Source organism: Triplophysa rosa, linkage group LG15 (genome assembly GCF_024868665.1).
Source record: "Triplophysa rosa linkage group LG15, Trosa_1v2, whole genome shotgun sequence".
Taxonomy (NCBI): domain Eukaryota; kingdom Metazoa; phylum Chordata; class Actinopteri; order Cypriniformes; family Nemacheilidae; genus Triplophysa; species Triplophysa rosa.
This window is the reverse complement of record NC_079904.1, coordinates 15396398-15410281: the sequence shown is the minus strand read 5'-3', so window position 1 is coordinate 15410281 and position 13884 is coordinate 15396398. Positions and strand designations below refer to the sequence as shown.

Below are 13884 nucleotides of genomic sequence, written 5' to 3'. Positions count from 1 at the left end.
AATGTATAATTCTCACATTTGTAATTAATAATACTACTTTATGTAGTTTATATTATTTATTTGAATGAATTAAAAGTGCCGTTTCATGTCTATCCTTGAATCACTTAACTCATCAAGGTTGATGTAGGATATAGAAAGTAATTAGTAATAAGTAATTAAATACTTTTTGAAGAGAGTAACTTGTACAGTAATCTAATTACATTATCGAATGTGTAATTAGTAACTAGTAATTAATTACTTTTTCAGAGTAACTTACCCAACACTGCACTGAATGCATTTTGTCTGAAAGCAATGAAAAATGAGTCACAGTTTGGTCTGCACAGACTTCTGTTTTGCAGACAGTGTGAAGAGTTTTGAAAATGTGGCTTCAGTATTGAACAATGCTTGTTAGTTGAAAAAAACTGTAACTGTATATGTGACGAATAAACAAACTACATTTAAATTAATTGAAATGAATTATTATGATAATATAATTATAACTAGGCTCTATATGTGTGATGTAATGAGGGGTGAGTTTTGTTGTATATGGCTTCATAGCTCTGTTGGTCATGCTGTGCATTCCGTTCACTGTGATTTGACCATGAAGAGCCGGTAACAGGACACTCAGAAAGGCTTTAATTGAGCTGGTGGACAGTCTGCAGAAGGCATGCCAGTGTGCGGAGCCCTCGATCGATTCAGGTGCGTTCAAGAAGAAAGGTGGTAGTCTGTCATTAACTTGTTACATGTGTAGCCTACCCATTTATTTTTGTCCTTATTGCTTTTCATTTGTACAATGTGCATATATATTATTAACACCTACAGCATAGATTTAGCATTTTATTTAAATGTTTTTCGTTAAAAAAAATCCTTCATAAATCAGATATGAATATGAATATTTATTTAAAATATCGTATGTTCTTAACCTCTTGAGAGCCACTGAAGTGGGCGCATGTTGATTTCTCTGAGAGCATTCGTGCCTGCTGTATTGTTATGGGTTTGTCCTTGCTGTTGTTAAAAACATTCATAGTTTTGTCTTTCTCATTCTTTCCCGCTAGAAACTTTAATGGAGGAGGGAGCTAAGGATTTGTTTACCAGTCGTGTTTAATTCATCTTAATGGTTTTATTTGAGCATTGGGGAAGCGCATAGAATGTTTGTGAATCAGAAGGAGGAGATGCTGAGGACTTTCAGACATTGTAATGTGTTAAAGAAAGGATGCGCTGTAGTTCACACACACACATACACCGCTGTTAGATCAGCACGCCTACAGTATACTCTCGTGACTGAGTTTGCGGTAGACTTCACCCGCTGAGAGGATGCGTGTTCAGGGATGAGAAAAGCGTTTTCGCACGTCTCGGTTTCGAATAAAAGGTGTGGTTTTCTTCGGTAAGTTTGTCGGCTTTTTTGTCGCGTTGCTTTGGAAACTGATGTTGCTGTTGCTGAGCAAGAGGTTAACTGTTTGTATGGAAAGTTTGATACACCTGACAGAGAAGATGCTGGATATTTAAAATGATCGTATTTTTAAAAAAAAACATCGTCACTTGATTTTACAAAGAATAGTAATGAACGAGAGAATACAGTTAAAAGTGATGACTCTGTATTGTTATTTTTACATGTAAACCATTATTAATTTATTTCTGTGCTGATATTGTTATGACTTCAGCTAATGCCAGTTTATCACAGTTGTGTATAAACGCGTATTGCTAACCACAGTTTGTTTATTTTATAATTTCATTAGTGAATACAATGTCACTAAGTTGTCACTATTTGTGCGTTTTGCTGTTGCATATTGAACACTCGCTGTTTGGTAATTAGACCCACTGTGTTTATGATTCTTTCTGGGAATGTTTCAAGCCTGCATGCGCTCTATGGCTTCATTGGATGAATTTCCACTTGAAAGGAGAGCACAGATTAACTGCGAAGAGACACTAAGCACAGACTGCAGAAAGAGATATAACGTTGCCCTTAAAAAAACACTATAATAATCATTTTAATGAACATTATAGAAGAATTTTCTCCTCTTTGGATGTAGTCTGAAAAATAACGTTCACTCTATAAAAAGGTGCTTCACGTTGACATAGAATAGGCCTAACCATTTTTGACTGAGAACAAAAGTTTCACAAAAGTGGTGGAAAAGGGTTCTTTAGATTGTGAAAAGAAAGAAATGGTTCTTTGGGAAACCAAAAATGATTCCATCAAAATGAAGAATCTTTAGTAGCACTTTTTTTCAAGAGTGTTCACTAAATGTTTCTGTGTCAGGCTGTTCCATAAAGAACAATACACCTCCATGAGACCTTTCTGTTACAAAAGGCTCTTTGTCGTGGAAAAAGGTTCAACAGACTGTTAAAAGATCATCTTTTTTTTTTTTAACTGATGGCTCTTCTTTGGCATCACAGCAAAAAAATGCAGTAATCCTCTCTCTTAAAAACAGTTTTGCTTATGTGTATACAAAGAATCACACAGGTGTTTATCTGCTTACTTTGTGTCCCTTCAAGGAGGTGTGTATCATCTTGCTCATGCTATAATACTGTCATGGCCGCCTTTAAGGGTGTGTGGACTCAGGAATTCTGGCGAGCCGTTTCGGGGGAGTTCCTCGCCATGTTAATATTTGTGCTGCTCAGTCTGGGATCCACCATCAACTGGTCGGCAAAAGAAGAGAAGCCTTCGCCTCCTGATCTTGTCCTCATTTCTCTGTGCTTTGGCTTGTCCATCGCAACCCTCGTCCAGTGTTTTGGCCACATCAGTGGTGCCCATATCAACCCGGCTGTCACGGCAGCAATGGTCGCCACACGGAAGCTGAGTCTGGCAAAGGCTGTGTTTTATCTTTTGGCACAGTGCCTGGGGGCACTGGTGGGGGCAGCGATCCTGTATGGGGTGACCCCGGCATCAGTGAGAGGAGGACTGGGAGTTACATATGTGAGTTTGATTTTAGGCCCGGTTTCACTAGTCCTTAGTTAAATTTGGATATTTAAGTAGTTTTTATAAAAATGCCTTCGAAAAAAAAACATCACTGGTGTGAATCTTGAAACAAAACAATGGCATCTACATGTTTTAAGATGTCATTGCAAGGTGTTTTCAGTTAAGACAGCTCAAACTTGCATTTTAGTCTGGGATTAGCCTTAAACCTGGTCTGTAAAACCAGGCATTAAAGTGTTAACAGTACTTAAAGCTGCAATCCGTAACTTTTGTCTCTCTATCGCCATCTCTGTTTGAAACGTAAAATTGCAGTTTACTTATATTTACGTGTACTGAAAAATAACTGATATTTTCCACAAAATCCAACCTTAGTGTTCAAAATATAAATTATTATAAACTTACTGTTGTGAATCATGGCTTTTAACATTTATTGTTTATTTGCTCAATAACTTTACGACTTTAGGAATTTTAACCCAAAAAAGTTACTAATTGCATTTTTAACTGTTATTTTTCTTAAGGGTACAGTCCACCCAAAAATATACATATTTTTATATATAATATAAATAATCATTTACTTCCCCTCTGTGAAGTGCCAAATAATAAATTCTTTCTTAGGTGGAACACAAAAGTAGAAGTTATGCAGAATGAACTGACAGCCTCAGTCCCCCTTAATCTTTTATGGAAATATTTGAATCTTTCTTCAACTCCCTTCTTGTGTTCCTCAAACAAAAGAAATTTAAAGGGGTTTGAAATGACATGAAGGTGGGAATATTACGACACAATTGTCATTTTTAGGTGAACTGAACCTTTGGATTTCTCTAACCTGCTGAAGATCTCTTACTTCTTAGTAGTGTTTCATGATCTGATCTGGCTGTGTCGCATTAGTGAGATGCATAAAATGTATCTGAGCCCATGACACTCACGTAGAGCACTCTTCACCCATCATTCCATACAAACAACTCACTCTCGCCCCCTGTAGGTCAATCCTGAAATCTCCACTGGCCATGCAATTGTGATTGAACTCATAATCACCTTTGAGCTAGTCTTCACCGTCTTTGCCACGTGTGACACCAAACGCAATGATCTCAAAGGTTCGGCGGCATTGGCGATCGGCCTGTCAGTGTGCATTGGTCATCTGTTCGCTGTGAGTATCCACATTTTATAGCCTTTAGAAGACAGGAAAATTTCTGCAAGTCTTTCTACAAAATCTTTTGCAAGATATTTCTTAGGAGCTCTAAAACAATATGGAGAGAATCTAAAGCCTCATCCAGCGCTGTCAAGCACATTTTTAAGCCGTGCTTGAAGATCTTTATCCTGTACAGATTAATCCCTTGAGGCGTATCTGCTTAGTTTTATGGGCTGCACTTTCCTGTGGAGAATCTGTGCCCTAGCTACAATCCCATGTGATAATATTATCTCCATGCAAAAAGTCCCAGCAGAATTTCCAAAGAGGTGTTTTTTTACGACGTCGATTATGTTGCTAGGGATGTTGGCACGAGAGCAAAATGTCTCCCTCTTGGATTCAGGCCTGACATTATTACAACATATTAAAACACCAAACACTCTCAATTTACTCCTGCCTCATATCCTCTCTTCTGTTTGATCTTCATTCCCTTTGTTTCTTTGCGTTTTAACTGCTGTTCAGTTTGCCTTCTTTGACCAAAGTTTGTCTCTCTTGTGATCTTGTCTCTTTTTTGTCATTTTGTCTCATTTCTTCTTTTCTAACAAACAGTAACTCATGATCAATGTAGAAAGTTGTCTGTGCATTACAGATCCCGTACACCGGAGCCAGTATGAATCCGGCTCGCTCTTTTGGGCCTGCGATCATCATGGGAAAATGGAACGATCACTGGGTGAGATTTACAGTACACAGTGTATCTGGCAAACAATGCACAGACACATAGTGTTCGTGCAGATTTGATGTTTATGTGCACAAAGATTGAAGGTCAGAATGGAGTTTAGAACTAGGTATGATTGATGAGACTATTTAAATGTTTTTGATTTAATGCCAGAACATTTTTGAGAAGGACTGTCTCTGGCACAGCAAGACCTTTCACTGAGTTTATCTCTGACCTATCAGGTAGCTTTATTATGACACCAGATCTATTTATGTACTTTTTCAATTTTGAACATAAACGGATTGCAACTAATATCCCTTTATGTCTGAAAATGGGGACAGAGCATAAAAACACAAAAAACATTTTATTAGAGCATTATAGTTAGGGCTGTGCAATTAATCGAAAATTAATCGTAATCGCCAATTTTGGCCTTCAACAATTACAAAAACAAAATAATCGAGGCAAAACGATTATTGTGCTGCATTCCATTTTGCAAGGATCCTCTCTTTTCTTGTGGTATAAATCCACAGTGCACCCTTTTCCTTTACAGTTGTTCAGCTGTGCTATTTCTTTACATTTATTTTGCAGTTGAATTCACAGTTTAAAAGCCAAGTTTTCGTTTTTCTATGTTGTTTTAAAAGTTAATGAGTAATCGTGTTAAATAATCGGGATCTCAATATTGGCCAACATAATCGTGATCATGATTTTTGTCATAATCGAGCAGCCCTAATTATAGTGCCATTATACTGTAATGGAAACATATGGCAGCACAGCAGTCAGAACCCAGACAGATGTGACATCCAAAATAACGCCGGTACTTGGGACTTCTGACTTAGTTTGGTTCGTATTTGTGCATATGTTTGTTATATTTCACTATGAGTGATGCTTGCTGTCATCACGGTCGCTGTAACATTAGAAAGGTCATAACATCTCCTTCATGGAGTGTTTAATACACCTAGCATGCTACACATGGTGCCCTTTTTAAAGGACTGGTGTGAGTTTCATCAATGGAAGATTCTGGAGATATCACTGTAAGGAGAGATGGGATGCTTGAAAGACTCATAGGCATAAATCAGAGACAAGGCTGAAAAATTCTTGACAGGCAGCTGATAGATGCAGGAATATCATAGCTTGGAAATAATGACTAAACAACTAAAACTGTATGTGTAACCAATATACATCTGCAAATCAGTTTTGTTTGTGGCACTTGGAAAGCAATGAGCAGAACAGTGCATTGGTTTCTGTGTTTCTTTCTTTATTGAATTACTTTTAGACAGCCAGAGACTAAGACGTGCATATTCCACAATTTTTGTTTTGTTCTCAGTACAGTTTTTTGTTTTATTCGCCACTTGTTTGTTATTGTGACTTTCTCGATAAATCTCTTAAATAACACAAAAGCAAAGCAGCTGTTTTTGGTCTCTTTACATACACATCACTTAAAGAATGTCTTAAGTTTTTTTAGTAAGAATAAGATGTTTGGACCACATGCAATGAATGTGGATTCCCCAAGTTTGTGCGTAACTTCGTCCACTTCATCCTGGCATGATTTGAGAATATTCCAAAAAGCATTTTGTATATTTAAATGTAATTTATGTTCATATAGTCAATGTCATGAAGTTACTTATTTGATTGCTGCCACAGAAATAGTGCCAAATTATCAATACTTAATTTTTTGTAATTGTTTAAATCCTAAAACCTTTGTGTTTTGTCAGGTATATATTAAGATTTTAAAAACATTTAAATACATTTTTATTGTGGTTTAGAACAACAGAAAAATGAACAAGATTCATCCTTTATCTTTTACTTCTCTCTCTCTCTCAGGTCTACTGGGTGGGCCCTCTAATAGGGGGCGTACTAGCTGCCACTGTGTATGAATATTTATTTTGTCCTGACACTGACCTGAAGCGCCGCTATGTTGACGTCCTCTCCAAGAGCCCCTTCCAAATCGACCCGTATCGGGTGGTGGACACTGATGCTTTCCCCAACGATCAAGCGCAGCTTATGGTCAAGCAGGCCAAGATCAGAGTGTTGGACATGGAGAGGGAGAAGAAGGAGAGAGAATCAACAGGAGAGGTGTTGTCATCTGTATGACTAGTAAGACGCACTGAGAAGGAGCCACAAAACTATGGAGAGCTCAAGGAGACAGATTTGATCTAGTCACAGTGTGTGTTTGTAGATTTTTCAAATCTGATACAAAAATACACCTGACTAGGAATGAGCTAAAATGACCTTATAGTCAGATTTCACACATATTTTGTAATGACTTGATTGCCAGCCACAGGTTACAGCCATATTGTCAATAGAATCCGCTATGATGTTTTTCCCAATTCTTCTGCATTTCTTCAGCAAATGCATCTTATAATTCAGGATTCTGACATGGGTAACAGTTTTGTTTGGTCTACATGTTATTACCTGCAATATCAGGGCTCATGATTAGATCATCACCATTGTAAAACACAGGCCTATCATTTTTCTTCTCAGTGCACTCTATATGAATTAACCCCTTCACTCCCTTACCTCCCTTATATTGTACATAGTACTTTTAGTTATGAAGGTTAATGTTTAGAATGTTACTTTAGTAATATGTAGTATTGCAACGTTTATATTTTTTATTTTATATTTGATGCTTCCAGATTTTTGCATATCTTACTTTATGTATGATGGACATGTGCACAAAACAAATTCTTGAAGAACACAACTAGTGTTAGAAGAACAACCAGAAGAACACACTAGTTTACTAGTGCAATGTCTTAAAAAAATATATTTTTTATTAATAGGTAATTTTTTTTCAGTTTACAGTCATGCTTCACAAAGTCAGTTTTTACATGTTAACTTCGTGTTAGCCAATTCTGTTGATTACCTAAACGTGTTATTAAAAATAATTGTCGCATAGCCTATAACTAATAATCGAAATCAAGAAATATTTATGTACATTGCATTGTGCCTACCTGTATTTTTTTCTCAGAGCATTTCTTCATTCTTATTAACATTCTTATTAATAACACTGAGTGAAATGTTTAATGTGTATACTCTTTATTACCAGCAGAGGGCAGCATACACTAAATCAGCGTTGCCAATCAGAGATCCCAATAATACTGAGCAGATTTGTTTATCTTTTATTGCCAGATTTTTGCTTTCGTTTTTGGGAGCATAAAGGAGGGACATTCAGCTCCTCTCTTTGGTATATGATCAAACCAATACTCCCGATTAAATACAGTAAGCAGGGCACACATTTTTTAAGTAAAGGATTTTTGTAATAGCCTATAACACGTCCTTTGATTTTTCTTCAAAGAGTTTCCATTCTATGTATGCATGTGTATAGGTGTCTGGGTGTGTAAAATGGGAGGAAGATGGAATGAAATTGCAAGTGTTTATATTTTTATTTATAATTAAGAATGTGGTTAATCCCAAGGGTGCTGACGGCATGGCAGCGTCCCATTCTTCAATGCCTCCCTCAGCTATTTATTAAAATTTAAATCTTAATTGCTCCATTTAAATTAATTGGAGAAAGAAAAAAATCTCAGCAGTTAGTCTGTTGAAATATTTATTTTCCCATGAGACTACAGAGGAGATTCTCTAGCACAACGCACATAGAAAGCTACCCAGACTACTCACTATTCCAGCATCAAACACTTGCGTGTGCATGTGTGAATGTGCATTAATCCAATTTAACAGCCTTAAAAGTTATAAAAGAAACCTTGCAAACAAGTGATATAAATTGCAAAAGCATAGACAGTCAAACAGATGCACACAGAAACAGACACACACACACGCACGTGTGTAAGGCACAAAGGAAGGAAGTTTAATTCAGTGACAGTTGAAACAAGGCCAAGGGCTAAACACAATAAACAATCTGAATATGAATATTCATGCAAGCTCACACTGTGGTTTTGTGTAATAATAAGCAGCCCAATGAATATTCCTGGAGACAAATTCAAGTAATGGACTGTATGTGGAAGGTTGTGTCTATATCTTCAAGTATTGCATTCCGCTCTCAAATGGAGTGTTTAAATGGGACCTGAGGAGTTAAGCTTACTGACCTTTATGTAAATTGGCTTTCTGAGTGACAAAGCTTAAATGAATGAAATCAGGTATGAAATGAACTATTCAGGTTAACTTTAAAGCCTTCTGTCTGTGAAATGTTTAGGGTTATTGCAGGTAAACTGAACGGTATTGTGTAACTGATTCATTCACTATATGTCTCATAGACATATCAGCAAATCAGAATACACACAATGATTGACAGGCCACAAACATTTTTGTTTGGCTTAGGTTTCTCCCATCTTAAACTAGCCTGGTTTGCTTGTGTTAGCTGGTTTCCAAGTCTGATCTGCTGAAAAGTTCCCAAAACGCGCCTGGCAAATACAAGCAAACTAAGCTGTTGCCTGACGTGTTTTTTTCTTCTTTTTTCCAATTTCTTTATTATATTTACATTCATGTATTTGGGGGACTCTTCTATCCAAAGCAGCTCACAGTGCATTCAAGGTACATTTTATAAAATTGCATGTTGGCGTCGAACCTGTCATCTTGGCACTGCTAGCGCCACACATCACTAGTATAGCTACAGTATAGGAACACATTTCAATTATATACATCAGCACGTTCACCGCTTTGAATACTGATTTTCATCATCCGTTTCATAATAAAAGTTTTAACACAAAGCAAAACACTCTCACCTTCATTCTAACTCTATCAGATCAACCTCGGGGATTTATATCCCGGCAAACACGCACTGTTTTTCTCTCATACAGTAGGCTACATCACCCAAACGCACCATGCAGAAATCCGAAGAAATAGCCGTTACTTAGGGAATTCTGAATTTTAAATGGCAAATCAAGCATTTAACACTTTCACCCTCCTAATAATTTATACAATAAACAGGAGCCTAAGTCACTTCCTTAATAATTTAGACATAAGCTAATGTTGATTTATTCAGCAGGGCTAGTGCCAGCAGGAGACCCGCAGGAGCTGAAATGTGTATTAAAGTAGGACAGAGGCAGCCGGCGCCATAATAACATTTGGATAATTTTATTATGGCTCACGGCTCAGTTCATTTCCCCTTCTGCTCGCTGCATGAAATTGTTTGATTCTCACAGTGCCTGGAGTGAACTGAGAAGGTGCCACACAAGCACATAAACATATGCAAACACACTTTTTCGCGCAGTTCGCGCACCTTCTCCCTCATACCTCCATTCCTGTGATGCACACACACACACACACTCGCTCTTTTCACATAAACACACAAATGGGTCTCATGGTTCTGCGTGACATCCTTAGACACACAGAGAACAGGCAGATAAATGATGTGTCTCATTACCAGAGATGTGGAAGAGTGGCAGCGCTTTCAATGAGAATGGACTGAGATTAATACCCTCTATCAGCCTTTATTCTGTCAGGGAGACAGACAGCGAGACTTGGAGAGAGCAAGGGGAAAGAAAGAAAGAAAGAAAGAAAGAAAGAAAGAAAGAAAGAAAGAAAGAAAGAAAGAAAGAAAGAAAGAAAGAAAGAAAGAAAGAAAGAAAGAAAGAAAGAAAATCGGGTGCACGTGCATTTGTTCAACTAAAGCTAAAACGCTGATGGTAAAATCTGTCTGCATTGAGAGACACTGGAACACTGCAGTCAGCCATAATGCTCTGGCCTCAGGGTTGTGTGTATGTGTATGCTGACATAAAATGTCTTATTGTCACTTCTGTCTTTTTACTACCTTTTCCTTCACTTTAATAAGATTTACATCGTGTAGCATCTCATCACAACAAGCACGTGTTTGTCTGTGAGTGTGCATTTATTGATTTAATATGACATTTATTATTCTTTCTGTCGTTGCCAATGAAATGAACCTAATCAACAAGTCGCACCAAAAACGCCCTGGTGCAAACTAAACGCTTTGGTTCACTTACATTTTTTTTACCAGACACAGGTAGGCGTTAGAACAACAAAATGCCATAGGTTTCAATCTGTGCACTGGCCCTCTCCCCTTCTGTGAGCGCGCCTGTGCGCGCGCACGCAACATCCATTTGCAGGAAGCGCCTGCGGCAGCGTTCCATCAAAACTAATCATAACCATTCAAATCTGCCTCCCCGCTGCAAGATGTAGGAAGGAGGACGACTGTTTTACGCAGAAAAACACCAGAGTCTTTTTACAGCCTAGAATAAGATAAATTGCACATCTTTTTTGCTCGTTCGTGCCATCGGTTAATTCACTAGTTGTCCTGAAGTGAGCAGAGATCTGCAGGGGCGTTTGTTTCAGAGTGCGCGCTCTCTCTCTTTCTACGCGGGTCTGGCCCAGAGGGGTTGTGAGACCCCTGGAGCGACTTCCAGTGATTTCAGCTTCAGCTACCTTCAGCTGGGCTCCATTCCTCGGCGTTTGAGCGAGGGCGCGGACAGGAGCCCAAACGTAGAGGTGACACGTCGCTGGATGTCCCATGTTCCAGGTGAGAAGCGCCAGATTGGGTTTTGTGGGGGGTTTTCTACAGAGAGTGAGGTAGTGGAAGTGGGTCTTCAGAGCGCAGCTGCATGTACGCATGTGCCAGAGGATGAGCGCGTTTGGGACAAAAATATGTATCTTCTTAGTTGCTTACCGATGTGTACAATAGCGTCGCGAACAGCACTTGAAATAGTTTGCGCGGTGTCATGTGTTGAATCCCGTAGCGTTGATTCATATTATTAGCTTGATGTAGTAGCCTAATGGCGTCCTTGATTCGGTTTCGCGATGCGCTGTGATAAGACTTGCTATATTTAAACGCATTTGCAATGTCTGCTAATTTTGTGGAATAGTTTTTTTTATTATGCTTTTAGGGACGGCGTTTGAGACCGCTGTGCTGCCGGTGCTTTTGTTTTACAGTACAATAACTTGTGTTTTAACGAATTCGTAACACTTTTTAATGCCTGGTATGTTGTTTTTTTATTATTGGTATTTGTTGACTATTATGTTTGTAAGTCCTCTAAACATCTAGCAAACATTCCATCGTCTTCTGTAATGTGCTACAGCTGCTGCGCAGGAACAAGATGCACGTGCTTACGTTACAACAGCATCAAACGTAAAGATACCCTGCGTTAAGTTTTTCACCGCTGTTTGTTAGAACTGTTTCTAGAAGTTTGTTGCGTTGTCTCACTGCTGTTCACCACAGTGATGGTACAACAACTCGTAGACATGCTCTGGCATTTCAGTTCTCAGATATGCCCCCTATACTTGGGAGAGGGTCTTATCAAATGGATATTCTTGTGCACTAGAGGGGGCTTTATGTTGTTATGCTATGCTTTTACATGCCCAACTCTGTAATGGAATGGTTGTCTATCTATCTATCTATCTATCTATCTATCTATCTATCTATCTATCTATCTATCTATCTATCTATCTATCTATCTATCTATCTATCTATCTATCTATCTATATGCCTCTCTTATAGGGCTGTGCAATTAATCAAAAATAATTGTAATTGTCAATTTTGGCCTTCAACAATTACAAAAACAAAATAATCGACGTAAAAAGATTATTGTGCCGCATTCCATTTTGCAAGGATCCTCTCTTTTCTTGTGGTATAAATCCACAGCGCACCCCCTTCCTTTACAGTTGTTCAGCTGTGCTATTTCTTTACATTAATTTTTCAGTTGAATTCACAGTTTAAAAGCCAAGTTGTTTTATTTTTCTATGTTGTTTTAAAACTTAATGAGTAATCATGTTAAATAACCGGGATCTCAATATTGGCCAAAATAATAGTGATTATGATTTTTGTCATAATCGAGCAGCCCTACTATCTTATTCTTTATTAATAATAAAGATGTACTTCTCCATTATTACTTTACTACTACTTCATTACTACAACATTGTAAAAGTCCATTTGCTGCATTTTTTAATTTATTTAGTTGAGTTCGATTTCATATCACTTATCAAATGTATTGATTACAATTTTTACAGTGTGCTTATAAGCAAGAGAGAGCTGTGCCTGCTGAAAAGTTCCCTCAGTGACATACAAGCTTTGATTCATTGATCCTCCAAATAGGATTTGACATTACATTACAAATAATTATTGTTGTGGCATTAAAGCGAGTGGAAATGGCAGAAATGCTGAATGCAGTGATATTATAGCGAGCTCTGTAAGTGGCCTACAGCAATGCAGGTTGCTGTTCGCCTAAAGAGGAAAAACGAAGGAATAAAGCACAGACTAGAATCTGTATTTGTGTGCATGACACTGCACCGATTCATCTGTTAAATCTGGAAGAAGTCTTGTATAACTTAAGGGGATCATAAAGTACAAATGTAATTGGTCTTGCAAAGAACACAAGCATTCCTGTGCGGAACACAATCACCCAGTAAACGCACATGGACACAATGGATTGCGTGCGGCGTGCCGAAGAACAGATGCTGAATCGCTGCCCACGATCGGGGCAGTTGTCTAGTTTTCTGACTCACTCTTCTAGAATATTCAACATGTTAATGTGAGCTTGGAATCACCTCAAACACAGGTTACTAATCCTCACCCTCTTCACAGGTTCTCCAACACATCCATATTTATACACAGGCACCTATGAATATGTATAAGATTAAAACCAAGAATGCGCAAGATGTTATGTCGAAGGCGCCCGCACCAGAAAAATGTGAGGCCTAATGTACAGACTTAAACACGACCATAGACCAAACAGCCTACTTTTATCACTCCATTTGAATCAAACGCGTGACCTCATAGTTTTTCATGTGAAAAGACTGTCGTGAATGTATCTGCGCAATATTTAAGTAGATGTCACGGTGGACTAACAAACCCAACAGGTGCTTAAATTAAAAGCGACGTGCATCGCATCCAGTACTTCACACAGATGTATTCGAGTGTGTTTACATCTCTCTCCGAGCTGTACATACCCAGACACACTCACACATTCAGTAGTTACTCTATTTTTTTTTGACAGCCCTGGGCTCTGGCAGTAGGTTCAGCTATATCGCACCTTGGTGTTCCTCTCTCTCTCTTTCATTCTCTCCCAAGCCTCGGAGGTAGAGGCGATTTGTGATGCTGCGCTCACACTGTTTTTTAAAAAAGTGCTTCCTCTGAACTTCTCTATCTCTTTAGATTAGTCAGGGAACAAATTACCTGCCTGCACATAAAAAGCCCCTCTCCAATCCTCCACACAGCCATGTAACGAGCCTGATCTCCCTTTTGAAGAG

General features: G+C 38.3%; 1 protein-coding gene across 2 annotated transcripts; it reads left to right on the top strand.

Moving 5' to 3' along the window:
- Positions 1–471: 471 nt before the first annotated feature.
- Positions 472–7735, top strand: aqp4 (aquaporin 4). 2 transcript variants are annotated; one of them, XM_057353530.1, is made up of 5 exons: positions 472–678; positions 2473–2893; positions 3873–4037; positions 4666–4746; positions 6553–7735. In XM_057353530.1, exons 1-5 carry the CDS (start codon positions 647–649, stop codon positions 6820–6822), a joined length of 969 nt encoding a protein of 322 aa, XP_057209513.1. In that variant the 5' UTR covers positions 472–646; the 3' UTR covers positions 6823–7735. The 2 variants fall into 2 exon arrangements, with proteins under 2 accessions (XP_057209513.1, XP_057209512.1); XM_057353529.1 differs by lacking the exon at positions 472–678 and adding an exon at positions 869–1363.
- Positions 7736–13884: the final 6149 nt, after the last annotated feature.